The following is a 27,099-nucleotide window of genomic DNA, read 5'->3' as shown; positions in this document are numbered from 1 at the left end:
CACTTTGAAGTCTGCATTTTCCTCCCAACAACCCAGTGGGATAGGTAGTAAAAGTATTATTACCCCCATTTTACAAATGATAAAACGGAGTCACAAAGAGTTTGTGCGATTTCCTCAGGGTCAGATATCTAGTAATCTCTGGAGCCAGGATTCCAACGTAGGTCTTTTAACTCAAAACCCACTGCTGTTTCCATTTGTGGCTACGCCAAACTCATGCTCACAGGCTGGGTCTCTATGAGAGCCAACTGCCTTGAATTCATGAGTCTATATGACTAAAACAACAGCTCACGAGCCCCTTTAATAGTTAACCAACAGACAATTAGTTCAAAGCAAAAACATTGTCTGATATGGCATAATAAGAACAGTAGCTATAAAATACTGCCATAAAACTGGGATACTCCTTCACCAGCACATACAGCTCAGTAGGAATAGTTGGTGTACACAGAGAATACCCTAGTGAAGAGCCATATAGATAGGAAATACATGTGGTCAAGGCAACCTACATCTCCAGGACTATTAGATCCCAAAGTCCTTTCTCTTTCTGTGGTGGCATCACACCACTCACCCTTGGACTCAGAATTTCTAACGAGGCAGATCACTCAGATGGACTCTCCACAGCTCCATTTCCTACTGCTAGAGCTAGCCAGCTGTCTCTTTTTTCACACAAAGCTCTCTTCCCTGCTGCCAGAGATTCCTCAGCTTCCCTTAAGCTGGCTCTTGGTTGGGTACTCCTACTGATGGAGTAGCTCCACTGAGAAGCACTATGGCCAACTGGGGTTGGAATGGGGGAGCAGGATGAGTGGAGGAGATAACCATCTTGCCTTGCCCTACACCTGTACCAGAGGGCAGTGGATAGCAATGGGTGATTCTCCTCTCAAAAGCTGGATTCCTCCTCTGTAGCTCTTTGATGCCAGGATTATCTCCTCAAAGCTGCTCCCTGCTACCACTGAAGATTGTGTCAACATTTTTAAAGGGCCATTAGGGTCTAGGATGTTGGCACTGTGCCTTCTTAATTCCATCAAGTCTGCTTCAGGAACCCAATCAAACCTCTAAAAATGGTAATAAAAACTGTCCTCTAATTCCATTAGGTTTCAGTGAAGGACTTCTCCATGTTACAGTCAAGATTTTAATAGCTTTGCAACCTGCCCCCTTATATTCTGTGATTTTTATCAGTTAGGATGACAGGAATTTAACTGATCAGGGGCGTTCTGAATAACCCCTTACTACACTCTCCTCACCTCAGTTAAACATTTGCTATGCCCAGCAAATCAATGGAGGTGCTTTCAGCAGATATGTTTATAGTCCCAATTCTGGATAGTTCTCTATTAACCTGGGGAAACTGAAGCACCGTCCTTTCAAGTGCCTCCCCTAGTGTCTCATAACAGAGTTCCTGTTAAGCCTACATGGCACAGTTCTCAGGCAAATGAAAATTAACAGTTTTCTATGACTCCATAAGGACCCAGGCTTGTCATAGATGATGGGCCTGGAGATTATATTCACTTCCTTCCCACCCCCACCCCCAATACACAGTTATTCAATTCAACCAATGGTGGTTATCACCTATATTATTGTTTGCAAGGTGTTCCCTTAACTTAAAAAGAAAAATCAAGCAAAGGTAAAAAGAAAATTTTGTTACTCAGCCCCCCAAAAAAGTCTGATTCCAACAGAGTTCTCAAAACCAATAGGAGAACTGAAGATGACTGAAAGTCATCCACTAATGCCCTAGGCAACCTTAAGCTCACCCAAGCGGTTTTATCATTGATTGCATTACTTCATATAGATACTTTCACAGATGCGCCCCAGGTGAAAAGCTATATATCTTAGGACTGGTGAGAAATCAAACTGTTTTCTGTGAAAATCCCTTTTTGTCTCTGTGCCAACAGTAGGGCACCTTAAACTTCTCCAGTTACATACTATGATTTTATCAGATGGGCTGAGAGAAGTTAATTAATCATGGGTCTCCTTATCAACTTCCCTCACAACACTCTGTATTTCCAAAGAATATTTTAACTACAGGAGCCTCTTGAGCCCTCATGTCCCCCAACTACAACCTCAGTCTACACAAGACATAGCCCTCAACAACTTCATGGTCTATAGCCTTTGACTCTGCTGAGTTGTTGGGAGACAGTAGGTAATCCAATTCAAATCTATCTTAGGAAAGAGAGAGCCAAAATAACCTCTCACTCCATTACTCACTGAAGACCAAATTCACCCCTGATCCCATCCCAAATTCTACTTCCAGGGCCCAATCCCAGTCCTGTCTCGCTATTCACAACCCCTGGCTTCCCACAAATCACCCTATCAAGAAAATCTCCTACTGCAGATATACTCACCATTTTGAGTGCCGTTATCCCAGTCCCAGGCCTCCACTATCAGGGTGAATGATCGCTAGAAACAAAGAGAGAGAACTAGTTAAGTGTGGCTGGTTAGCTTTAGACCCTAAAGACTGACAACCCTTTAATTTCTACTCCATTCTGTCCAAACCCCTGGTTTCTGGCCATGTGCTATGGGCAGCGACACACTGAGGAATACACGGGATCCATGTGATACATGAAAAGTGCCCTGGATTTGGATTCAAGAGTTGGATCCAATCATTTGCTGTGATTCAAGAATTACAGGTCTTCCAAGAGATATGACCTAGTATAAATCACTTTCTCTCTGGACCTTAGTTTTCATCTCTATAAAATGGGAATACTTGTACTATTTATCTCACAAGACTGTTGTGAAGAAAGTACTTTTGAAACTTCCTGAATCACTTACTACTTACATCATTATTTTACATAGTTACTATTATGAAAGGTTTTCATTATTCTAAGTCTAGGAAGAGAAAAAGAGAATTATGATATAAGGCAGAGTTTGAGAAAAGTCATGAACGAATGCTTCATGATCGCTTGTAACTACTGGAAGAAATAATCAAGAAAATCTTTATGGAGAATACAGCTTTTGAGATGTACTTTGGAAGATGGCTAGGACTTTGACAGATGGGGAATGGAGCGATTTTAGGCAGAGGTAACAGTATGCACAAGGATATGAAACTAGAAGGAAACAGGATGGATACAGGGGTGACAAGGGATCCAGTTTGGCTGAGCCAGAATGTATTAGGAGATGAGGTTAGTGAAGCAGAGCATGATTGTGGAGGACATCAAATGCCAGGATCCCCCAGAGAGAGGAGAGCCACCAAGGATTTATAAGGAGAGGGCTGACATGGTCTTCTATAGCTCAAAGTCTTACACAATGCTTTCCTCACAAGAGTTCTGGTACTGTTATCCCCATTTTACAGCCTTTGCATTGACTGTTCCCACCTTACAGGATCTCTCTACTTTTGGGGTGCAGCACAAGTACCACCTTATACAAGAGGTCGTTCTTGATCTCCTCAATGGCTATTGCCCATTCTCTCAAATTGCCTTGTATTTATTCTCACTGGTACACATAGAAAGCAAAGAAAACGCTCAACTCTTCGTGTGAGACAGGGCTGAAGGAAGGAATAGTGGCAAAAAGCATCAGAGGCATGAGATGAAGAGGGGAAACTCTTAGCAAATGGTTTAATTTTTTTCCAATGAAAAACAGGGTTCTCACCTACCTCTGCAGGGCAGAGTCAAGATGGTGGAGTAGAAGGACTGACCTGCTCTAGCTCTCCCTGAATTGCCCATACAGTAACTGTAAAAAATGACTCTAAATAAATTCTAGAGCAGCAGAAGCCACAAAACAACAAAATAAAAGAGATTTCCAGCCCAAGGCAGCCTGGAAGGCCAACAGAAATGGTCTATTGCACCAGGCTCAGGGAGGAGTGCAGCCCAGCTTTGGCTGCTCTGCGCTGTACAGACAGGACTGAAGCAGGCTTCAGGGTGGAAATTACGGGTAGCAGCTGCAGCTCTCAGATTTCTCAACCCACAAATGCAAAAGACAGCTTCAAAGGTCAATGAGAAAGCTCTTTCACCTGGGTAAGAGGGGACCATGGTCTGACCCCAGCCCCAGGGCGGTGGCAGTCACTTTGGCAGTGTCCACTTTTGGAGCCCTCAGCCTAAAGACTCTGTGGGAATTAAGCACCTGATCTGGTCTCAGTTCTGAGTGGTGGTCCTGGGGTAAGGAGAAGCACTGGTGTGGTGGAGCTGGAGGCGGTTGTGGAGAGGGAACCCTACTTGCAGATTGTGGGCAGAAAAGCTTATAGTTGCTCCCAGACTAGAGTGCAGGCCAGGAGAGGAGTAAACTCTTATTCCTTGATTGTGCCATCCTGGAGGAACTTAGAACTTACAGGTCCCTAGGGTATACCCTCCACTTGACAAAGGGCTCAAAAGTCAAGTAACTGACTGAGAAAGTGCCCCCCCCCCCAAAAGGGGGAAAAAAACCAGGGTTCTCAGGGAAGAGGGTGGGGGGAAAATTTGAGGAGGGATGAAAAGGTAAGGGAAAAAAATCACTTCAGTGGGTGGGGCAGTGAGTCAATTAGGGAGCTATAAAAGGTAGCTGTTGGCCACAGTGACAGTTTCCTGGTCACAAAGAGTATAAAAAGGTATACCCACATAGAGTTGGGTCCTTCAGATTTGGCACTTCCATATGAAAGGAAAAGGTAAACTTGGGGCATCTACCCCAGCTAAGTGCTAGAGTATCTTTTTTGAATATCCTTTCTATGCTTTGGCTAAGTAAACTTTAAACAACCTACAAGTGTTTCATTTTATTCCAGCATCAAACCTAAATAGATCCCGGATTGAGTCATGTACTCTTCTAACATTTGGTAGTTAGAAAGTAGGATAAAATGGCCTTGTGGTTCCCATTGTGACTGATGGATACTACAAATATGCATCACACCTTTGTAGGGGTGATCAAAGGCTAGATACAGAACCCTGTGGCAAGGGCCCTTTTAGTGAAATATGGAGAATTCTTTCACTGGAAGAGAAAGGTCCCCATTGATGCAGTGACTGGCTCAGTGAATATTAGGCAAGGCTGCCAAAGAGGGTAGAGAAAGTCTCAGGTCTAGTTGACCATCCTAAAGAAGTTAAATTGCCAAGTTCTGTTGAATAGAAATTTGCCTAGCAAATTCAGAGACTAGAAAGTGTTCTCAGAATTTAAGGATTGTATAATAAAGGCTGAGGGAGAGCCAACGAGAATGGTACCAGAGAAAATGAAGGGAGCTCTGCTGATGATGCTGTGGAACAACAGGCCAAAGACAGGAAATACCTTCAGTAGGAAACACCTTCAGTAGGAAGTACAGGCTCCAACTCAAAGGCTTCCCTTCATTGAACTGATGTCAGAGGCATAGTAGAGAAAGAGAGCAAAGTGTAGAGGAGACTTGGAAATTCACCATAAGAAAGCCCCAGGCTTATCCTTTTGTGCATCCCTGATGGAGAGGAATTTCTTTCCCAGAGGGAGCAGGGGTGAACAATTTTCACCCAAGGAACTGGGGAGACTGCAGGAAAAATTTATATAGCAACCTGATAAGTCACTGGAATAATGGCTTGATGAGAGTCTGGTCTACCGCAGCTAGCACAGAGACCTTCCCTGCAGCTGAGTCCCATGGGTTTAGAGAGCTGTCAGAGGCCTTAGTACTGCAAGGCCAGGTGAAAGAATAACCTCCATGTGGAAACTATGCTTTGTCTTGTTTTAGGTGGCGAAGGCAATAAAAATGAATTGACATTGCAATCCAATCTACAGTAGAGGTCTACAGGAATGACATTAAATTCCTAAATGAAATGGGTTTGATAGATTGGTGGTCTCTACATGGCTTACCACAACTAGACCCTGCTCTTGTGAATCCACCCCCCTTCCCAATCTATACAGGTGTGGGCTAATAACTAGCGAATTTTAAGCAAAAGACAGAAATAGCTATGACTTAGAAAAATAAATAACATAAGTAGGCAGTCTAGAAAGGAGGGGACAAGGCACAGAACCAGCTTGGAGGGGTATATTGGTGTGACTCTTAGAACACAGGGTTGATTAAGAAAGCAGTCTACAGCCAGCTTATAGAAAGACAGTGAAACTGTACCTTGAAGTCCAGCACCAGAGCAGTAGAGACCCTTCAGCTCCACCCAAGTCTAAGATGTCCCCTGAACCTTCTGCCTCATATGGATCATCCAAAGTGCACCTCTTTCTCAAAGAGAAGGGAATATCATGAGTTGACAGAATTAGATACTGATCTGTATGGGTCCTTTTGGTAACTTCCATGTAGGTAATTTTCTTTTTATTGTTGTTTTTCAGTTGTATCTGACTTTTCATGACAGCATTTAGGGTTTTCTTGGCAAAGATACTGGAGTGGTTTGCCATTGCTGTATGTCTGTGAAACCGGGACAGTACACTTGAACCATGCCAGAAGGAATCGTTTCCATTTGAATTGTCTTAGGAAGATTCTGAAGATCACCTGGCAGTATAAGGTACTAGACACCGAGGTCCTTTCCCAAATTAAACTGCCAAGCTTTCAAATTCTACTACAGACAGTGCATCTCTGATGAGCTGGCCATGTTGTTTGAATGCCAAATGTATGTTTGCTTAAAAAACTTTTATGAAGAATTCACATAAAGCATGCACTCACATGTTGATCATAAGAAGCAATACAAGGACACTCTCAAAGTTTCTCTGAAGAACTTTGGAATTGATTGGTTGGCATGGGAGACACGGGCGCAGAACCACCCGGTATGGTGTGCCCTCATCAAAGAAAGTTCTGTGCTCTATGAGCAAAGCGGAATTGAAGTAGCTCAAAAGAAATGTGAGATGTGCAAATTTAGAGTATCCACCCTAAATGTTCACATGGACTATTTGTGCCTGACCTGTGGTAGAGCATTCTGAGCTCATATCGGTCTGATCAACCACAGTCGGATACACTAGAACTTGACTCTAGCATAGTGATGTCATTTTGGTTCTCCTAGAGAACAAAGGACAACAACCAACCAATAAAGATCTAATGCCCAAGATATATAGTAAATTAATGCAAATATATAAAGCCAAGGGCTACTCCCCAAAGCAGACGTGATAGAAGGATATGTACAGTTCTCAGAAAACAAATTATAAATAACCATATGAAATATTGCTCCAACACATCAATAATAACAGAAATGGAAATCAAAACCACTCTTGAGATTTAAACCTCAGACTTAACAAATTGGCAAAGATAATGAAAAATGGGAAAAGTAAAAGTTACAAAATTTGTGGAATGACAAAAATACCATTAGTGAAGGCAGTGAATTAGTCTAAACATTCTGGAAAATAGTTTTGAACCATACCTAAAAAATCAATAAAATGAACATCCTCTTTAAGTAGGTGATACCTCTACTAGGCATATACCCAACCCCACAGGATCTATGGCTAGAGGGAAAAAAAGCCATGTAGCCATGAACTTAGCTTTTATTGAACAAAAATAAAACAAAAAAACTGAAACAAAGTGGGGAACTCCTGAGCAAATATGCTATTTGAATGTAATGGAAGAGTATTACATTATAAAAACGGGATGCATTCAGAACAATCTAAAAAGACTCGTTTTGAAATGATGCAGAGTAACATGAATAGAACCAGGATAACAATTTATACAATGACAACAATAACATTAAGAAAATAAACTTCGAAAGACTTAAAAATTTTGAGTAATACAATGATCAATCGTGATTCCAGAACTGATGATGAAACAGGCTTCCTCTTCCTGGCAGGAATGATATAAATACGCTTTTGTTTGCCTATACTAATGTGTTACAAAGGATGCTTTTGGGGGGTGAGTGGAAGATGTAGAGAGTTACTGGGCAAAAGAATGGTGAGTAATATTGACACAAAAATAAAGAAGACAGGAAAGAAAAGAACACCAATGAAACATTTCCAACATCCCCAAACGAGAACAGAAGGAAGTTCAAAAGAGGACATAAGCAAAGTGCAGCAGTTTTGATACCATCATGTTCTATTAAATACCTACTTTAAAAATAGAACAGGGAAAAGATACGAACAAAGGCCTTTGTTGTGGAGTCATTTCAGTCATGTCCGTCTCTCTCTGTGACCCCACTGGGGGTTTTCTTGGCAAAGATACTAGAGTGGTTTGCCATTTCCTTCTCCAGCTCCTTTTATAGATGAGTAACTAAGGCAACAGGGTTAAGGGACTTGCCCAAGGTCACACTTAGTAAATGTCTGAGGCTAGATTTGAACTCAGGTCCCCCTGATGCAAGGGCTAGTACTCTATCCACTGTACCACCTAGCTTCCTACAGTACATAAAAGACAGGAAAGTCTCTGAGCAGGGAAATGACATATAAAGTAGGAGGGTGACTCAGTGCCTACAGAATGAAAATGGGAAGTAAAAGTCTGGAGACAAGGAGACCGGTAATAAGAAACTACTACAGACTTCCAGTTAGAGTGGTACATGATGAGACCTAAGAATAGCCAGGTTTTCACAAGCAGCCTGGTGAAGTTCTAGAAATGCACCAGAAGGAACAAAGATAAATAAAACCAAAGAGGAAATTGCTAGAAAAGACTCCTGGACAGTGCAAGAATATTGCCAGAACAGTTGTCAGACGAAGAAATTAAAGCTATCTATACAGTCATATGGAAAAAATGCCCTAAATCACTATTGATTAGAGAAATGCAAATCAAAACAATTCTGAGGTACCCCATCACACCTCAGATTGGCTAACATGACCAAACAGGAAAATGATAAAAATTGGAGAAGATGCGGTAAAATTGGAACACTAAAGCATTTCTGGTAGAGTTGTGAACAGATCTAACCATTCTGGAGAACAGTTTGGATCTATGCCAAAAGGATTATCAAATTATGCACACACTTTGATCCAGCAACACCACTAACTAGATTTGTATCCTAAAGAGATCATTTAAAAGGGGAAAGGACTCACATGTCTGTTTATAGTAGCTCTTTTTGTGGTGGCCAAGAATCAGAAATTGAAGTGGCCAAACAAGTTGTGGTATATGAATGTAATGGAATACTATTGTGCTATAAGAAATGATGAGCAGACTGACTTTAGAAAAACCTGGAAAGTCTTACATGAACTGATGCTGAGTGAAGTGAGCGGAACCAGAACACTGTACACAGCAACAGCAGCGCTGTACAATGACTAACTGACAGACTTAGCTCTTCTTAGCAATGCCAGGATCCAAGACAACTCAAAAGGTCTCATGATGGAAAATGATGCCTACATAGAGAAAAAGAACTATGGAGTCTGAATGCAAATTGAAGCATCTATTTGCTCTCTCTTTTTATGTTTGTTTCTTCTTTCTCATGGTTTCTCCAATTAGTTCTAATTCTTCTTTACAACATGACTAATGTGAAAATAAGTTCAATATGAACGTGTAGCCTATATTAAATTACACATCTTCTTGGGGTGGGGGAAGGGGAGAGATGGGGAGAAAGTCTGGAACTCGAAATCTTATTGAAGTGAATGCTGAAAACTAAAAATAAATTGATTTTTTTTTTAAAAAGAATATTGCCAGAAGCCCATGAAATCTTTGAGTAGAGACAAAGGTAAGGGGATGCAGAAGTCACAGCATTCAGGGAGTCTATGCCAGAGCTATAGCAGGAAACAGGGTCAGTACAGGGCCCAGGCAGTACTGTGTCCAGGAAACCTGTCCCAGAGACACAACGGAGCCCAGTAGCTCAACACCCAGGCAGCTCATGTTGGAAACAACAGCAAGACTGCACTAATTCAGTGCTTGGGCCACAAGACACCAGGGCCCTTACAAGAAGCCACTACCAGTAAAAATTAACACCAAGTGGAAGACTGTCAAGATATACAACAAGGGTTCAGGCCAATTTATGGCTTGGGACTGTGCAAAGAGAAAGAGATAGAGAAGGAAATGAGGTCAAAACATAAATATGGCCAGCAAAAGCCTGAGCCAGAAGCTCAGTATTCCAGCAGAAAATGGGGCTGAGTCTTAGCCACCACATCTAGGTTGCAGAGAACATTATATCAAACAGGGCTTAAGACAACATCTCAGGCCCAAGTGCAGCATTCCAATCCCGCAACTGCAGATATAAAAAATAAATAAGAAAAAGAACATATACAGTCAATACTATAGATTAAGAAATGTCCAAATGGTAAACCCAGAAGAGAGTAACTCCACAACAAATTCAAGTAAAGTCTTGAGAAGCAAAGGACTTGGTCACAAGTAATAGAAAAATGCCTAGAAGAAATAAAGCCAAGCATAAAAAAAAAAAAAATGAAAAATGAGCTTGAGCAGAAAAAAAGTGTAAGAATAAAAAGCTTGGGACAGAAGGTAGGAAACCTTGCAAAAGCAGCAGATATTCTGAAAACTCCACTCCCCATCAACAGTTCTCCAAGGCTATGCCCCTTCTAGATACCCTCTGATATCTTTTCCCCTTCCCATTCCCCTCCCGCTGGTTTTCATTTTATATATTATCCTCCCCCTCATTAGATTGTAAGCTCCTTAAAGGTAGCAATTGTCTCTTTTTCTTACTTATGTCCCCAGTGCCTGACACACAGCAGGCATTTAATAAGTGTTTACCAAATTAAATTAAAAAAAAACCCAAAACAGAATGTAGTAATCAAAATTCAGTAATATTGTGAGACAAGAAATATTCACAAAGTGAAGAGATTTTTAAAAAGCATTAGAAAATGTAAAAAAACTGGCCTGGAAAATAGGATAAGAAGATAGAAATCTAAGAAATGTCAGACTTCCTAAAATGAACATGAAATTAGATGGACTTTGAGAAATAGTTGAAGACAGAAGGGCCTGGCATACCCAGGTCCATGGAGGTCATGAAAGCATTGGGCACAACAGAACAGACTCCCTAAAAAACATGGCCAAATATAAAATTTGGACATTATTTTTAAAGAAATCAAAATGAAAATAGAAAAAAAATCCACTGGTTACCTCCTACAGAAACTCCAAAATGAAGACACCCAGGGATGTCAATCCAGAGCTGTGATCAGATCAATACAAACAGTTAGACTAAAAGAATTCAAGCAGCAAAGAGTCCCATCAAGATCACACAAGACGAGGTTCATGAAAATAAAGGAGAGAAAACACTGGAATATAAACATCAAAATGCAAAAGGTATACAAACAAAAATGACTTACCCTGCAAAGCTGAGTACAATCTTACAGGGACAAAAATTGGGCTTTAACAGGATAGAGGACTTTCAAGTATTCCTGATAAAAAAGACCAGACTGGAGTGGAACTTCTGAAAATGCAAACACCAGAGTAACCTAGATAGGTAAATTAATTTGGGCAATAAGAAAGGAATTAATGATGAAAGAGTGTTTATATTCTAATGGGGAGAGAAGAAACGAGTGTCTTTTCAGAATCTCATTAGCTTCTAGGGTCACAGAAGAAATAACAACAAAGAAATTGGGGGTGTCTTGGTTCCATATTTTTGTTTTTAAAAGAGAAAAGAATGGGGAATAAATCTATTTCTCATAACTGAAATGGCATTTTCCTCCTGCTTCCTCCTTACTTTATTCCTGTTATAAGTGAAGCAGGCTCAAGTGGAGAGGGCATGTCATTAACTTCACTCACAGATGAACTGGGCAGAGGAGGGCTGGACATATAATTACAAATAGTTTGGTGTAGAAATAAAATAAATTCAGCAGGGTAAGGACAAAGAGAAGGGAGCAAGGTAACACTGAGGAGGGAGCAATCACAAGCAAATTAAACTTTAAATTCAGAAGGCAGATAAGAAAGGAGAGGGTGTCAAAGGGAAGAAACAGAAATTGTGAGAACCAGTGATAAGGGTCCAGACTGGGGGAAAAGAAAAGATACCAGACTACTTCAATTATAAATTACCAGTGTTGATCACAATCCCACACTTATCAACTTCTCCATCACTGTATGGAGGGGTTTGGAAGAGGAGGAAAGATGTAACAAGATAGGATTAACGGAAAATATAATTAAAAATGAGAACCATGATTGTGAATAGGATGGAGTCACCCATAAAGTCAAGACAGGTAGCAGATGGATCAGAAAACAGAATACAATGCTGTTTAGAAATGTGTGTGTGTACACATAAAAATACACATGTATGTATATATATATACATATGTACACACATGTATAGTTGAAACAAAGATTCACATGGAGTTAAAATGAGGACCTAGAACAGAATTTATTATGCTTCAATCAGATGTTCAAAAAAGCAGAGATAGCAATCAGGATATCAGACAGTGTAACAGCAAAAAAGGGCATGGTTATAAGAAAAAAGAAAGACACTATATTATGCTTAATGGCCCCCAAAACTATGAAATAATGTTAATGCTTAATAATATATGTATGAAATGTCATTGTAGCCAAGTACTTAAATGAAAAACAAATGAAATTATAGGGAGTAATACACAAAAAATGAATTGGGTACCTCAAAGTACTTTCTTTCTAGACTAAAAAAATTAACAATGTATGGAGAATTTTGGAAAAGTTAAATATGATAGACCTCTGTTTAAGTGGGAGAAGAAAGGAATTTATACATTCTCAGTTATACATGATACCTTTGAAAATATTTTTCCCCACTTTGCATCTACAGGTCTACCTGGTTTTAGTTCCACCGACCAAGATGGCCCCACCTGGGTATTCCCTTGTACCCTACCCCCAACTTTCCTGCCTCCTTCTGTGTATTGCCTAGACCTTTAGACTGCAAGTTCCTTGAGGGTAAAGAATCGTTTTCCTTTTATTAACTGCATTCTCAGTGCTTAGCGCAGTGCCTGACATATTAATAAATATTTACTGGATTGGATTTGTTGAATTGGACATTCATCATATGCAAAGGCATAACAAAATTCATAAATAAATGTAGAAAAGTAAAAGCATTTCACCTTTTATTGGCCTACATAATAAAAATTATAATTAAAAGGGCCTTTGAAGAAAATCTTCAAATTTAAGGGAGATAAAAAATAATTTAGTTCTATAGAATCAGTGGAACAAAGAACAAATCACAGGAACAACATAGAATTTCACCAAAGAAAGTGAAATCAATGAGATAACATATTGAAACTTTGGGAAAGTAGCCAAAGCAATCTTTAGGGAATAACATATTTTTCAATAACAAAAAAGAATTAAGCATAAACTTAAAAAAGAATCCCCAAACAGAAAAAAAAATGCCATATTTAAAAACCTCAAATAAAATAATAAATTCCAAAAATCAAAAAATAAAACTGAAAACAACAAAAAATGCACTGAATTTTCAAATAAAAGTAGGAAGCTCTTTTAAAATCATATAAAATAAGTGAAAATTGGCTAATTTGACCAAAAAGAGGAAAATCAAACTGCTAAATCAAAATAACAATAACTAACATTTAGACAGCACTTTAAGATTCATAAAGATTTGAAAAATATTTTCATTTTCTCTTTATAGCAATCCTGGTCAGTAGGTGCTATTATTATCTTCATTTTGAGACAAACAGAAGTTAAATGATTTGCCCAGGATCTCACAGTTAATAAGTGCTAGGGCTGGAACTGAACTAAGATCTTCCTGACTCCAAGTTCATTACTTTATTCACTGTACACACTGTGTTGTAGTCAATAAAAGATGTGTCGGAAAATAAAACTAATTATTCAAATGCTATTTTACCTAAATATGGCCAAGAAAACTAATAAATAAAGTGACCAGTATACATATTTACAAAATATAAATATATAATTATAGTAACTAGAAACATAAAGGCAGTTTAAACAACCCAATCTTAGAAAAGGAAATTGAAGAGGCCATAAAGAAAATCTTCCTGCCAATCCAGGTCCAAAAAAATTTGCAGATGATTTCTATCAAACATTTAAAGAACAATTAACTTCAATTATACATCAGTCACTTGTAGGAATACAGAAAAACGTCATCCTGCCAAACTCTTTTTACTAAGAAAAACAGGGTCCAAATATCTAAATCAAGGAGCAATAAGTCAGAAAATGAAAATCATAGACCAGTATCTCTGAGGGTTATTGCTGCAAAAATCCCAAATACAATGTTCACAAAGAAGCTAAAGCAACGTATTTTTTAAAAATTATGCGACCAGGTCAGATTTACACCAGGAATTCTGGGTTGGTTGGATATTAGGAAAATTATAAACAAAACAAAACAAACGAATAATAAAATCAATAAAAATCGCAAGATTATACCAAGAAAAAAGGTTTTGATAAAAATATCCCTTTATATGTTGAAAGCACTGGAAAGTCAACAAGGATTTATTATGTGCCAGAGACTGCTAGGTGCCAGAAATACAAAGAAAGGCAAAAACAACTCCGGCCTTCAAGGACTTCACGATCTAATGAAAACAACATGCAAACAACTATGTTCAAACAAGATGTGTAAGATAACTTGGAGGTAATCTCAAAAGGAAGGCACTAGCACTAAGGGAAGTTGAGAAAAGCCTCTTACAGAAGGTAGGATTTTAGCTGAAACTTCAAGGAAACCAAGAAGCAGAGAAAAGGAAGGAAAGTATTCTAGGCATGAAGGACTGCCATAGAGCATAGGAATAAATGGATTATTTCTTCATATGGTAACAGTATCTATTTTAAACCAAAAGTTTATATTATCTATAATGGAGAAGTGTTAAAGGCCATTCCAATAAGATCAGGGGAAAAGCAGAGATATACATTATTATAATTATAATTTAACATGATTCTAGAAATAACTATAAGAATAAGATAAGAAAAAAGTTAAGGGAACATAGTCAAAACAACAAAACTCTTTTTTTTTTTGCAGATGATTTATTAAAGAACCTTAGAGATTCAAATAAAAAATTAAGAGTAACAAATCAACCAAGTTGGCAGAATCGAAAATAACCCACAAAAATCACGTTTTCCGTATCCAAGATGGAAAAAGAAATTCCATTCAAAATAACTATAGAAATGTACAAAATATCAAAGATTCGGTTATCAAGACAATGTACCCATTCTTATTTATACAAATGCAGATAGCTATAAGTCACATTTTAAAGAATAAGGGTGTCAGAGAGGTGCAAAGTAGGAGTCTGCAGAGAGGATGGCAAAGGAAGGTTACTATTAACACGAGAGTTTGAGACAGTTTTCATGAGCTGTCACTTGTGGAAGCACAGATAGAAGTTTGCGTGCAGTCCAGTGGGGCTGGAATCCAGAGCCTGTGGAGGAGGAAAAAAATGGCTGAAAACATCAGACTGTAAAGGATCTTCAATGGCAGGTAAAGGAGACTGAATAAACTCTACTGATAGCAGGAAGCCAAGGAATATTTTGTGCATGAGAGAAAAATGGTCAGAGAAGTACTTAGGGAACAGTCAGGAAGATCTGTGAGGAGGTTGATGCAATTATCCAGACAACTGCTAATGAGAATCTGAACTAGGGTGATAGTAATGAGAAGATGGTGATTCTGAACTCAGTGATTCTGAACATAAGTGGACGTTAGTGACACAGGAATAGTGAAATCAGAACAACACATTTGGGATAAAGAAGCATCTCAGTTTTGAGGATGCTGAACTTGAGGTAACATCTCAAAATGTGCTTAGAAACCTACTCAGTCTTAGAATAGAAGTTGAAGAGTCACCTATATAAGACAGATGGTTAAAAGGATGAGAGTGAATGAGAATGCTAAGGGAGAAAATGCAGAAAGAAAGAGAAAAGAAAGAAACCCAGGACAGATCTCTGGGCAATATTTAGTTTAAGGAGTTAGAAAGTCATAAAAGCCAGAGAAAGAGACAGAGAAGGAAGTGTTCCAGGGGTAGGAGGAGAACCATGAGTGTGGTGGTATCTAAATTCTAGAAGAAGGCTATGGTCACTGTCAAAGGGCAGAAAAAGAGGATGGATAAGACACTGAAACTAGAGCCATAAAGATTAACTATAAGGGGAGACAACAAAAGCTCAGAAAACCAAAGAAAAAAAGAAGAAATGGGATGTATTCAAGGGCCCTAGAGGCAGCAATTCCTCCTTCCCCACCCTATGGAGTGTTGCCAGGTTCTCTGAGTTCATGATTAAGACACAAGACTCCTCTATTCGGAGACCAAGAGAATATGCAGAGGGTTAGGATTAGCGCAGGACAGGTTTTCCAGGGAGGGCTGGCTCATAAAACCTGGGGGATGAATGTTTGGGATTTCACTGTCCCAAAGCTCTTTTTGCCCTCAGCCCCTGGTTGACAAACAGTAATATCCCCATCCTACACATCAGGAAACTAAGACACAGCAGTTCACTAACTTTAGGGACAGTACAGTATTATTAAAAAGGATGGTGCAGTGCAGCAACTATCTGGGCACTGGTTTGACTCAGGAGATCAGTCTTGACTTCCCTTTCTGATACACACATACACGTGTGTGTAACTTAAGCTCTCTGAGTTTTACTCCTTAAGTAAAGAGGTAAAAGTAAAGGACAAGGACCTCCTTAAGGAAGTTCCAGATAGAGATCTAGAGTCCTCTCGCTCTATTTTCTCCTTGTAAAATCAGGATAATCACACTTGTCCTGCTTACTTGAAAGGCTGCTCTGAAAAAAGTACTATAGAAAGGAGAGTTAATAGTATTATTATTGTTGTTAATACCATAACATTTGTCCAAATTCAGAAATTATGTCCAATAATAGGGTACCCGTCAGTAAGATCTGCTACACAGCCTAGAAGTTCATCACAAGGCACAAGAACGTGTCCATTTTCCCCACAGCTGCTGTAAGTAGGGCCTAGACTGGGTGCTTCCTCTCTGCAGTACAATAGGAACAGAGAGATAAGTTTAAAGCACAGGTAGAGAAGCCAGAGCTTGGCCCTGGAGAGGGGAATCTGGGCCAGCTAAGGTTGGGGAATAAAGAATCTAATGAGATGACGACCAAAGTCTGGCATGGTCAGACCAGTGGGTCACAAAATAAACAGGAACTTCCATAGGTGGGGTCTGGGGTCTGAGATCAAAGGGCAGGAAAGAAATTATTTGAGGCAGCTACCAAAGCAACTCCAGCCAGAAGTCAGGAGAAGGAGCTGGATAAAATTGCGTCAGCTCCAGCAGGACATACCTAAGATCTGCAACTGGAATAAATTCTCTCAATATTCATTCAGTACCAGTCAGCTTAAAAGTACTTATTAAGTGCATACTATGTTGCAGGAACTTGCGATGGGCCAGGTCTTCAGGGCATGAACTGGGAGAGTGTCTTAGGCTAACAGGAAGCACCCCTAGTTCATGAGGAATAACCCCTTCTGCTTCCTCAAGCTCTTCCTTCTGAACCTGAACACTTGGATGCCCAGAAGGGGGATGGAAAATTCAGGAGTTATCAGTTCCTGACATCCCTAAGATAAACCATATTGCCAGGCACAGTAGATTAAAGCTCTGGCCTTGGGAGTCAGGAAGACCCAAGTTTGAATTCTGCCTCAGATACTTGCCAGCTGTGTGACCCTGGACAACATACTTAAATGTGTTTCAATCTCAATTTCCCTCATTTGCAGAAATGGGTACAACTACAGCACCTACTTCATAGGGCTGTTGTGAAAATCATATGTGATAATATATGTAAAGCACTTTACAAGCATTAAAGTGCTATATACAACACACATGCGCACACACACAATTATCATTACCGGCCACAGGGTCTCTCCCTAAGGATTTCAGTACTTGGGGCTTTCTTCTCTCCTTTTTGATTCCTGCCCTTACACAGAATAAGACTTCAGCACTGATGTTCCTTTCTCTTCAAGATCTATTACTTACTCCTCCAACACCACCCACATGACACACCTGGTTGGTCATACTTTCAGAATAAAAACTCTGAAATTCATATCACCATAGTCACCTGTCATTCCGACTCTCCCTATGCCTCATTCCTTCTTTTCTATCTTTTTTTCCATAGCAACTTCTAGTTCCTCTAATACTTTCTCAAGTCACTTCTTTCCCTTTCCAACCCCAATTCTAGAGTTTAGTTCACTCCATAGTCCACTCTACTTTCAAATCCCTTGCTACGCTGTCTTACCGCCACTAGTCCATTGGCCAATTCCAGTGCAGGATTACACTCCCATGACATACCTCCCCTAATCTTACCCATATGCCACTGAACACAGTTGGAAATACAGTGAAAAGAGCACTGATTCTGAAATCAGAGAACCTGGGTTCAAACACCAGTGAATTCCCATTGCCTCTAGAATAATCACAACTTGGCTCCAGCCTGCCTTTCCAACTTTATTATACTACTTCTCTTTCCATATTCCAAAGCTGAATCAAACTGACTTATCTATTTCTCCCACATGACATTTCAATTTCTCATCTCTGACTCTCTCCCTGTCCATCTATACTATGTCCAGAATACACTCCTTCAAGCACTTCAGGAAGCCTTTCCTGATCCTGTTCATACACTTAATTCATGGACTAAGTGGCTAACCCTGCAGACACAGAAGAACACTTCCCACTTAAAGTGAGGGTGAATCCCATTTTAAGAAAATTCAATATGCAGGTAGTAGATACAGTAAGGGTAGGAATTACTTGGAGAGGGGGACAAGATAAACTACAGTCCCAAGGAAGGTAGGCAATAACAATTTCTTCATTGCTAAGGAGACTGAGATACAAGCCCCTTCTCTTTTTATTAATGTTCTGAATACATATTTTTATGTTTAAATATTAACTAGAAACCTTATTTGCTTATGGGTATGTGTCAAATTGAGATGTGTGCAGAAATGTGTTAAATTACGATTTTCCCAGATTTATCTACATGGGAATAAAACATAAGTCATAGACTAAACCCTAGTTCACCTGTCCTAAATGGAGAGAAATATTAGTTTACAAAATAAAAAGAGTGATCATTACAGAAGGGGATGCTGCATGAAGTTTCTTTTGATGGGATCCTAGGGCACTGGAAAGAGCCTTGGACTAGGAGACAGGAGTCCTATATTTTAAGGTCAGATCAATTCCACAAACATATATTAAATGCTTACTACATGCAGGAGTCGGTACTCTGCACTGGAGATAGAAAAAGACACAACAGTCCCTTGTGCTTAAGGAACATTCTAATACTCTAAAAAGAGGGCTACACATACACAAATGCTGGATTCAAAGTAGAATGTGATCGGGGCAAAGGAGAGATCCAGACCAAAAAAAAACTACAAGAAACCTGAAGAGGGGAGATCATTCTCAGCTTAGGAAATAGTACCTGAGCTGGGCCTTGAAAGCACAGTTTGAGATATGAGTGCAAAACTATTCACTCATTATGTGAGACCCTGGGCAAATCCCTTCTGTTTTCTAGCCCTATAATTCTTTCTCCATATATTAAGATAATTCAGGTGGTTCGTTTTCTTGTGCCAACTCCAATATTAAACAGGAAGTGACATCATAGTTAAATTGTAGTCAAGCTTCTTCAGAAGCATTGGGAAATCTTTTTAGGTCCTAATATTTAATTAATGTGATTATTAATGACGATGATATCACAGAAATCAGGATCTTCTGGACATTATGGTACATGATGGTTCTGGGACGTGGCCAATCACATACCCAAGAGCAAGGAATGAAATTGAGAACAGAAGAGTGCTTACTCTATCAAGGAAAACATTTTTCTAAGCTTTGTTAAACCTAGTGGATATATGGAACTTCACTGTACCAAATCCAATCTGTGTCCCTGAGTCATCTGACAAAATGGCTAAGCTGACATAACCAAGCAGGTGGAAGCAAACATCCACATGTGGAAGTAAACTAGCCTCTGCACTGTCATTACTGCCTGAGAAAACACCACCTCAGCCCTCCTTAACCATGAAGCAGCTAGTGAGGTAAGGGTCACTGTTGACACCTAGTTCATTGCCCCAGTGCCTACTCCCTCAACATTACTTGACCCAGATTAAGTGCAATTCTAAACCCAGTCCCTTTCAGGGACTAGATTTGGAGATCTTGTTGGCCTACTGCCACATATAATGGTATTTCATCAAATCATGTGAAAAAAAATAACCTTAATCCTCCATAATCATTAAGCACCTATACTCCAGGCTGCAGACTCTAAGCCTGGTCAAGAGCTAAATACATAATTCACACATAGGTCACTTTCTGGGAAAGTGGCATCCCATCTTGGGCTGGAGCAAAGAACAGTCCAGAATGTGAGTTCAGTCAAATACTACTACCCCATCTCCTTCCAATCTGCTCCATTCCATATCCCTTGGTTTGCCATTCCCTTCTCCCGTTCATTTTACAGATGAAGAAACTGAGGCAAATAGGGTTCAGTGACTTGCTCAGAATCACACAGCTACTAAGTGTCTGAGGCCAGATTTGAACTTAGGTCTTCTTGACTCCAGGCCTGAGGTTCTATCTACCACACCACATAGCTGCCAAAATGACATCTTCAAAGGTAAAAACCCTTTCCCCTACTAATGCTACCTATTTCATTCCTATCTAATTCGAGCTTTCCCTTCTGGAAACCCTATCCTCTTCTATTGTCCTCTTGTACCTAAGAATTGATATGCCAGTTTTGGTGCTCCTAAATTTAGCTCACCCAGGCATAGTGACATGAATTCATGAGATAAAGAAATGGATTTCAAATCTGTCAGCCATTTCTCCCTCTATTCTTTCTAGCCCAGATACCATTCCCTTTGGCAGATAAAACACAAGTAAAGAGTACAGTAGTTCTGCCTTCTCTTTTTCTTCCTTGATATCCCTCCCATCCCCACCCCATTGTAGCCTAGGCTTATTATGAGTTGCAGTACTCTTGACTGCTATTTTTATAAGAACATATCAATTCTTTTGGGTTCACAGCATTATTTGTCCTTAATTCCAGTCTTCCATGCTTATCTTTTAAAAATTTAAATTGTTGTATGAGTGTCTTATTTATATACATCTATCTCCTTGGAAACTCACACGGTCTTGCTTTCTGTATGCATTTTCAAAATTTTATTCTTGAGAATTTCCCATCCTTCGGGGGCAGACTTCTCCTATAGGATCAGTCCATAGGACCATTCTTTTTTTTCCTCTTAATTCTCTGAAATCTGTTCTCACCAAATCTAGGACAAGTGTCAGACTGTTTGCCTTTCCTGGCCTTTTATGATGAAGTGGTCACTCCTCCTCCATGCCCATAGTCGCATCATTTCTATTTCAGCAATGAATGCCTCTTTCAGGTGAAAAGGAGATCCAAAATAATAGTTCCCTTCATCACTCTCTCTACTTTTTGAGAAACAAAATTTTCATTAAGGCAAGACAAGGAATTCAATTTTGGGTAGAGAGAGACGGAGGGAAAGGGCTCCAGCATACATAATCCTAATTTAAGTCCTCCCAAATCACTATCATTTTTCTGTGCCAGATTTGTGATACACATCTGTGAATATAATTCTGTTTGTTTCTTATCCTCATACTATACTGTCCATATTTATGTGCAGGTAAAGACTTTTTCTTGGAGATAAGTAAAAGGGAAGCTGCATAGTGTTGGAGACCAGGTAGCCTTTGATAAGACGAGAGGAGCCAGAGCCAAGACAGTGCAATGAGAAAAAGCAGCACCTCTTCCAAAAAAAATCTAGAGAAAGCACCAGACTAAAACTTTGAATAAGAAAGCCAACAAGTCAAAGTGAGTCATTTTTTTCAGCCTAAAGTGGCTCAGAGAGACAGAGAGAGAGGTTTGCAGACACTGGGGACAGGGCTGGCCAGGAACACGTGGAAGCAGGGAACATTTAAGCATCCAGGAACTAAGAGAATATCTACACATAGCCTGAGCACAGGAGGCATTAGACAGGAAGAGATCCTAGGGGATGCCTGAACAAACACTAGGTGCAGGAATGGATGCCACCTAGCAGCTCTGTCACCAGTTTCAGACTGGAGACATGGGATAAAGAGGAGCAGACATGAGTGTGGGTCCTGGTTAAGTACTCAGCACAGAACAAGTTGTAAGATAGAAAGTATTTGAGGCCAGATGCTGAGCTGGAGCTTACCAACAGTGGCTGAGTCCAGCAGCTATCAAGTGAAACTGCCAACTAGGGACAAACCAAAACCCCAAACCTGGGTCAAGAATTGGTAGAACTTAGATGAGGCAGACAGTGAACAAATTTCCCCCTTGGATCACAAATCTCTGAGGGTGATGAAGAGAAAAGAATGCAAAATTGAACTCATCAATAGATCAAGATAAGGAAAGGAGGACAGTGTAGATAGTGGAGCGGTGTTAGCCTGGGAGAGTTCAAAGACTAGAGGTCATAGTAAGGATGAAGAACAGGGTTTGGGGTTGGAAGGCAGAGAGATGATCAGATAAGAGAATTTCAGAGTACATGAATATGAACGTGTTACATTTGTGGTAAGATCAAGCATATAATTGTCTTTGTGCACAACTGAGGTGGGTGGATGATGGAATCCGAATAAAGCTGCCCAGCCCCAATATTCTAACTGCCTTATAGGCCCCACTGAACAGCAGGCCCACTGGCCCTGCCTAGACACACACTCGATATTGTAACTTCATATATGCCTCACTGCTCAACAGAACAACAGGTATGTCCATGAACCCATACTTCTCACAGAAACAACAGGCGTATCCATGTGATAGGATCCCAGCCATTGTCTCTAGCTAGCCGCTACCTCCCAGACCCATTCCTCATATTTCCCACCGAAACAGCAGGTGTGTCTTTGCACTCAACCACAACCACATCCATCTAGTCTCAGACAGGATCACAATACTCAATCAGAAAGCAGGACCACCAGGACGCCCAAGCAGGATGTGGACCCCAAAACAATAGAAGGGACTTTCCCTAAGTAAGCACCTATGCAATAATAGTAAAGAACTGACCTAGAGTAAACTTACGACATAGAAAGGCTTATTATAATATTATTATCATACATTCCCCCATGGGTTTTTCTGCATGCATTGTGGGTAATTGCATGCACAGTTCCACTGTGGCTGGGACCCCTCCCCTATTACCTAATTCTTTAACAAAACCCCCCACCTTTTTAATATTCATAATTTCTGTTAGGTAATTGCATCTTTACCCTATAAAAATCCACCTTGCTTTCTCTGAAGCTGCTGGTTCCACTTGGAACTTAGCCTGCTTCATGAGAGCCATGAATCTCAATAAATGCCTATACTTGGATTAGAGGTGGTCCAACTCTGAATTCTCTGAGATGATTCCACCATAACACATCATGAAATTATGAGAGTTTTTGGCATCCCTGGGTGGGCAGAGCCTAAACCCCAACAGTTTTTGGCAACCCTGGCTGGGCAGAGCCTAAACCCCAATAGTTTTTGGTGTCCCTGGGTGGTCAGAGTTGAAATCTCAACGGTGGAGTAGATTATAGGAAATGAGTAAATTGAAGAACTTGGGGGTTAAGGTATTTGATAAAGTATTAATTACTCTCCTCTATGAGGGCAGGATTTGGGGAGGAGAGAAAGACCAGGTATGGAACTCATCAGGGATGGATGGGTTGTATCTTGGAGATTTGTAGACAACAGCTAACAGGATGTTAATTGAGCAGTAAATATGGACTGCATAAACCTAAAATGAGGAAAGATTACTGAGTAATCCAGAAGTAGCAATGGGGAATAAGAAGCATCCTAACTCCCCCACCTTGACCAGTTAAGTTGCGTGGGAACAAGGGAAAAGTGCAGTCATTGCTGGAAATGGTGGCCAAGGAAGTTGGGTCATCAGGAAGGAACTTGGTTTCAGTGATTGACAAAAGAAGGATAGAGTGGGAGAGGGAAAGATTTAATATGAAAGCAAGTTTGTTGTCTATGGTTCAGGCATTCCAGGGGGCAAAGTGGAAAGGGTGGATGGGGTGAAACATGGTGGGGGAAGGGGGTGGTATCACCAGATAGGGGAGTTTGTTAATCATTAAGGGAAAATTTAAAGAAAGACTCTTAAAAAGAAAATTTCAGTACCGATTTGTCTTGTATTAGATGTATTAGTTTCTCTAACATGATGGGGGTATGGCAATAAAACCTCTTATTAAATGTAAATAGTGCATTCAAAATAATACTTGCTTAGGTCTCTTGGGTGTCAACCACTTTGACAAGGAAAGGAAGAGATCTTTGGCTGAGCAGTTTCTTGGATCCAGCCTCTAACAAGTTTTACCCCCATAAGACTGCCTTTGGACATAGCTTTGGCCAACTGTCCATGGCTCAGAGTCACCCAGGATTTAAGGTTCCTGGCCCCTTCAGAAAATCCCATGTTCCACTGGGAAACAATTTGGGTGCCCCTCAACTGGTAGATATCTTTTCCCCTGTAACAGCTAGACATCTTCTCCCAGAAGGGGTTAGGAGGCTAAGAGGTGATATTTTTAGGAGGTGCCTTGCTCTCTAATTATATGAAAGAGGTGATCTGTATAACTATGGTGTATTAGGGGGAAAAAAGAGATTCACTAGCTGGCTTAGTGGCTAAACCTGAGTACCTGGATGAATGTGAGAGTCCTCAATCAGCTCCACAAGACAGGGACGGTTTGTCAGCAGAAGGTGCTAAATGGAGAAAGATGTGGAAGTCCACAATAGAGCTCCCATGGTAAGGAATATTCTGGTTGGTAGGCTAGGGAATGCTGAGCAGGTGGTAGTAGAGGGCAGTTCATAGTATTAATCATGGCAGTAGGACAGGGTCTATGTAAAAGGGTAACAACCTCTTACCTGCTTTACTACCAAAGACTCTGACCTGTAATAAGGACCAGTGACTGCCCCAAGCATCCCTAGTGTTGCCCCTAGTCATGTATATAGCTTTAGATGGAGGCAGTCACTATGAACCAACATCACCTACACATGACTCATGTGACTCGGTCCTTCTAAAGCAGGGATGTGAAGCCTGAGTTTTCTGGTCTTTGTTTTCTTCTATATTTTGTCACCATGATACTGCACTCCTTCAGGGGACCACCACATTGTTTGCTTTGTTCCTGTTTTTGTTAAACTTGTTCTAAGCTCCTCCTTCAAGACTGGCTATGCCAGGCTTCTCGCATTCCTGGTCATGTTGTCCAGTAAAGGCCCTAAGGCTATTTAAAATGGTGAAAGATTCTCTAAAAAACCTTGAAGATCTTGTCACCAAGAGGTCTGTTATAATAGGAACAATCTCTACTAGGGGCCTTCTCGTGTAAGCTAGGCTTGTTATTTTTACCTAAAAAAGCAACTTCCCCCCCAAAATCCAAAACTATTCCGGAGACCTCATTAGTCTGGAGGCTAATGCTCTAATATAGCTTCTTAATTATCTAAGTCCCTGCCACACAAACTGAGCTAGTTTTGCCCTAAAAGGCAAGGAAATGATGCATGAAGCTTGATTGAGCCTGAGGGCTAAGGCTTAAGCAGTTGAAACAGTTTTCTGGTCATCTACAACATAAAAAAGTTTATTAGTCTGAAGTGCACCCTCAGACTTCCTAGATGACTCCCTGCTATGTGAGCCAGCACACCCATTTGACTCACAACGTTGTACTGACCAAAAGTAGTTCAGTATAAAACCTTCATCGTAACGAATCAGTATCATAGCTCTGCTTAATATCCTTTCCATACTACTTGTTAAATCAAGTTATTTTTGTGAAGTGTTGATTGGCCCATTTTGTTCCAAACCTGAACTTGAATCATCAGAATGGTCTGAGTCAGTCCTAGCCCCTAACTCTCAAATTTCTAGTCTTGAATTGCCTGCTGGATATATTCCTCAACATCCATTCCATAAGATTTACAGTCTGACATATTTTTTTTTAAGTGAAGCCATTTCTATTCCTGGTAATCACTTCAGAGAATTTCTTTTAAAACAGCCCATTCCAGAATTTTGCCAAGGAATTGTATTAAAATTATTAATCTGTAGTTTCTAGGATCCATCTTTTACCCCAATTTTGAAAATAAGAAAGTGGGTTATGGGAAGAGGATGGCATGTTAGGATGTAGAGAGGCCAGGATCACTCATAAATACTCTTTCTGGGCTTAGCTTTGCAGCAGTATAAAAAGAAATAAGAATTATTTGGGGTCCCCTCGAGGCTTCTAGTACTGGAATCCACTGAATAATTCCATGGGTTCACTCAAAGAACTGAGACAAACCAGGATAGGTAAAAAACAAAACAAACAAAAAAAAGCCGCAGGCAGTTTCAAGAGGTTTAAGTAGGTCCAGCACAAAAACAGTAGCTTGAGCCAAAGGTGAGAAAAAGATCCTGAAGTTTTGGCAACAGGAGCCAGTCCAAAGGGAGCTCCAGGGAGGTTACATAAGAAAGATTCAGGTGAGAGTGCACAGTGGCACTAGCAGCCAGAGCCCACATAACAGAGAAGTGATTGGTCTGGGGCATCTCCAAGGTGCTTGCTGGGTCTAGAACAAGAGAAGCATAGGTTTAGCAGCACGAGGGAAGGACTACCTGCAGAGCCACACACAGGGGGAGAATCCTATACTCCATGGCAAGAGGAAGTGGCAAAGCCCGGCACCAGAGCATTTCTAGAATCCTTGGAAGTACTGCCCTACTCTTTGGCGACCATATGCAGGTGCTGCCAACACCATTCAGCTGCAGAGTTAGGCCCATGCACAGGCACCTCCATGTGAGTACTAAGGTTTTTCAAATTAGTAAACCAGGAAACCTCCAAATACCAAACAAAGTAATCAAACTGGTGACAAGAATGTGTAGTGATGGGAACATAATACTCCTTTGAGACCTCAACAAACTTATCCAAAAAAGAAACAGGAAAGAAGTTAAGGACTTGACTAGAACCTTAGGAAAATTAGAAATAATAGATGCCATCAAAAAAAAAGGAAAATGACCTGTATGTACAAAAATATTTATAAAAGCTCTTTTTGTGGTGGCCAAGAACTGGGAATTGGGGGGATATCCATTGATTGGGAAATGGCTGAACAAGCTGTGGTACAGGATTGTGATGCAATCCTATGCTATAATATTGTGCTGTAAGAAACAATGAGCTTGATGGTTTCCGAAAAACCAGGCAAAACTTACCCAAACTGATGCAAAATGAAGTAAGCAGAAGAACACTATACACAGCAACAAAAATACTGTAACAATGATTAACTCTAAAATCTTAGCTACTCTGATCAGTATAATGATCCAAGAAATCCCAAAAGACTTAATGAAAAATGCTATCCATCTCCAGAGGACTGATGAACCGTAAATGTAGAATGAAGTATAATTTTTTTCACTTTATTTTTTCTTGCCTTTTTTATGCAACAGTGCTAATATGGAAATAACTTTGGCATGACTTCATACACACATATATTATTGATCTAATAGTGCTTGTTTTCTCAATGGGTGGGGAAAATGGCAGAAAGGAGGAAGAGATCTGAAACTCAAAATTTTAGAAAAATGAATGTTAAAAATAATTAATGAAATTAAAAAAGAAACTGCTCTCTGGTGATTG

General features: G+C 40.1%; 1 protein-coding gene across 2 annotated transcripts in view; it reads right to left on the bottom strand.

Annotated features, from left to right (window-relative positions):
• JAG2 (jagged canonical Notch ligand 2) overlaps window positions 1-27,099 on the bottom strand; it is a 146,897-nt gene that overhangs the window by 74,402 nt on the left and 45,396 nt on the right. For both annotated transcript variants that reach the window (XM_072629831.1, XM_072629832.1), the window contains exon 3: window positions 2,334-2,388. In XM_072629831.1, the coding sequence (XP_072485932.1) occupies window positions 2,334-2,388 (55 nt within the window). The remainder of the gene's footprint in view (window positions 1-2,333; window positions 2,389-27,099) is intronic.

Source organism: Notamacropus eugenii, chromosome 1 (assembly GCF_028372415.1).
Source record: "Notamacropus eugenii isolate mMacEug1 chromosome 1, mMacEug1.pri_v2, whole genome shotgun sequence".
NCBI classification, from domain to species: domain Eukaryota; kingdom Metazoa; phylum Chordata; class Mammalia; order Diprotodontia; family Macropodidae; genus Notamacropus; species Notamacropus eugenii.
The sequence above is the reverse complement of the archived record's forward strand: the minus strand, read 5'-3'. Positions and strand labels throughout refer to the sequence as shown.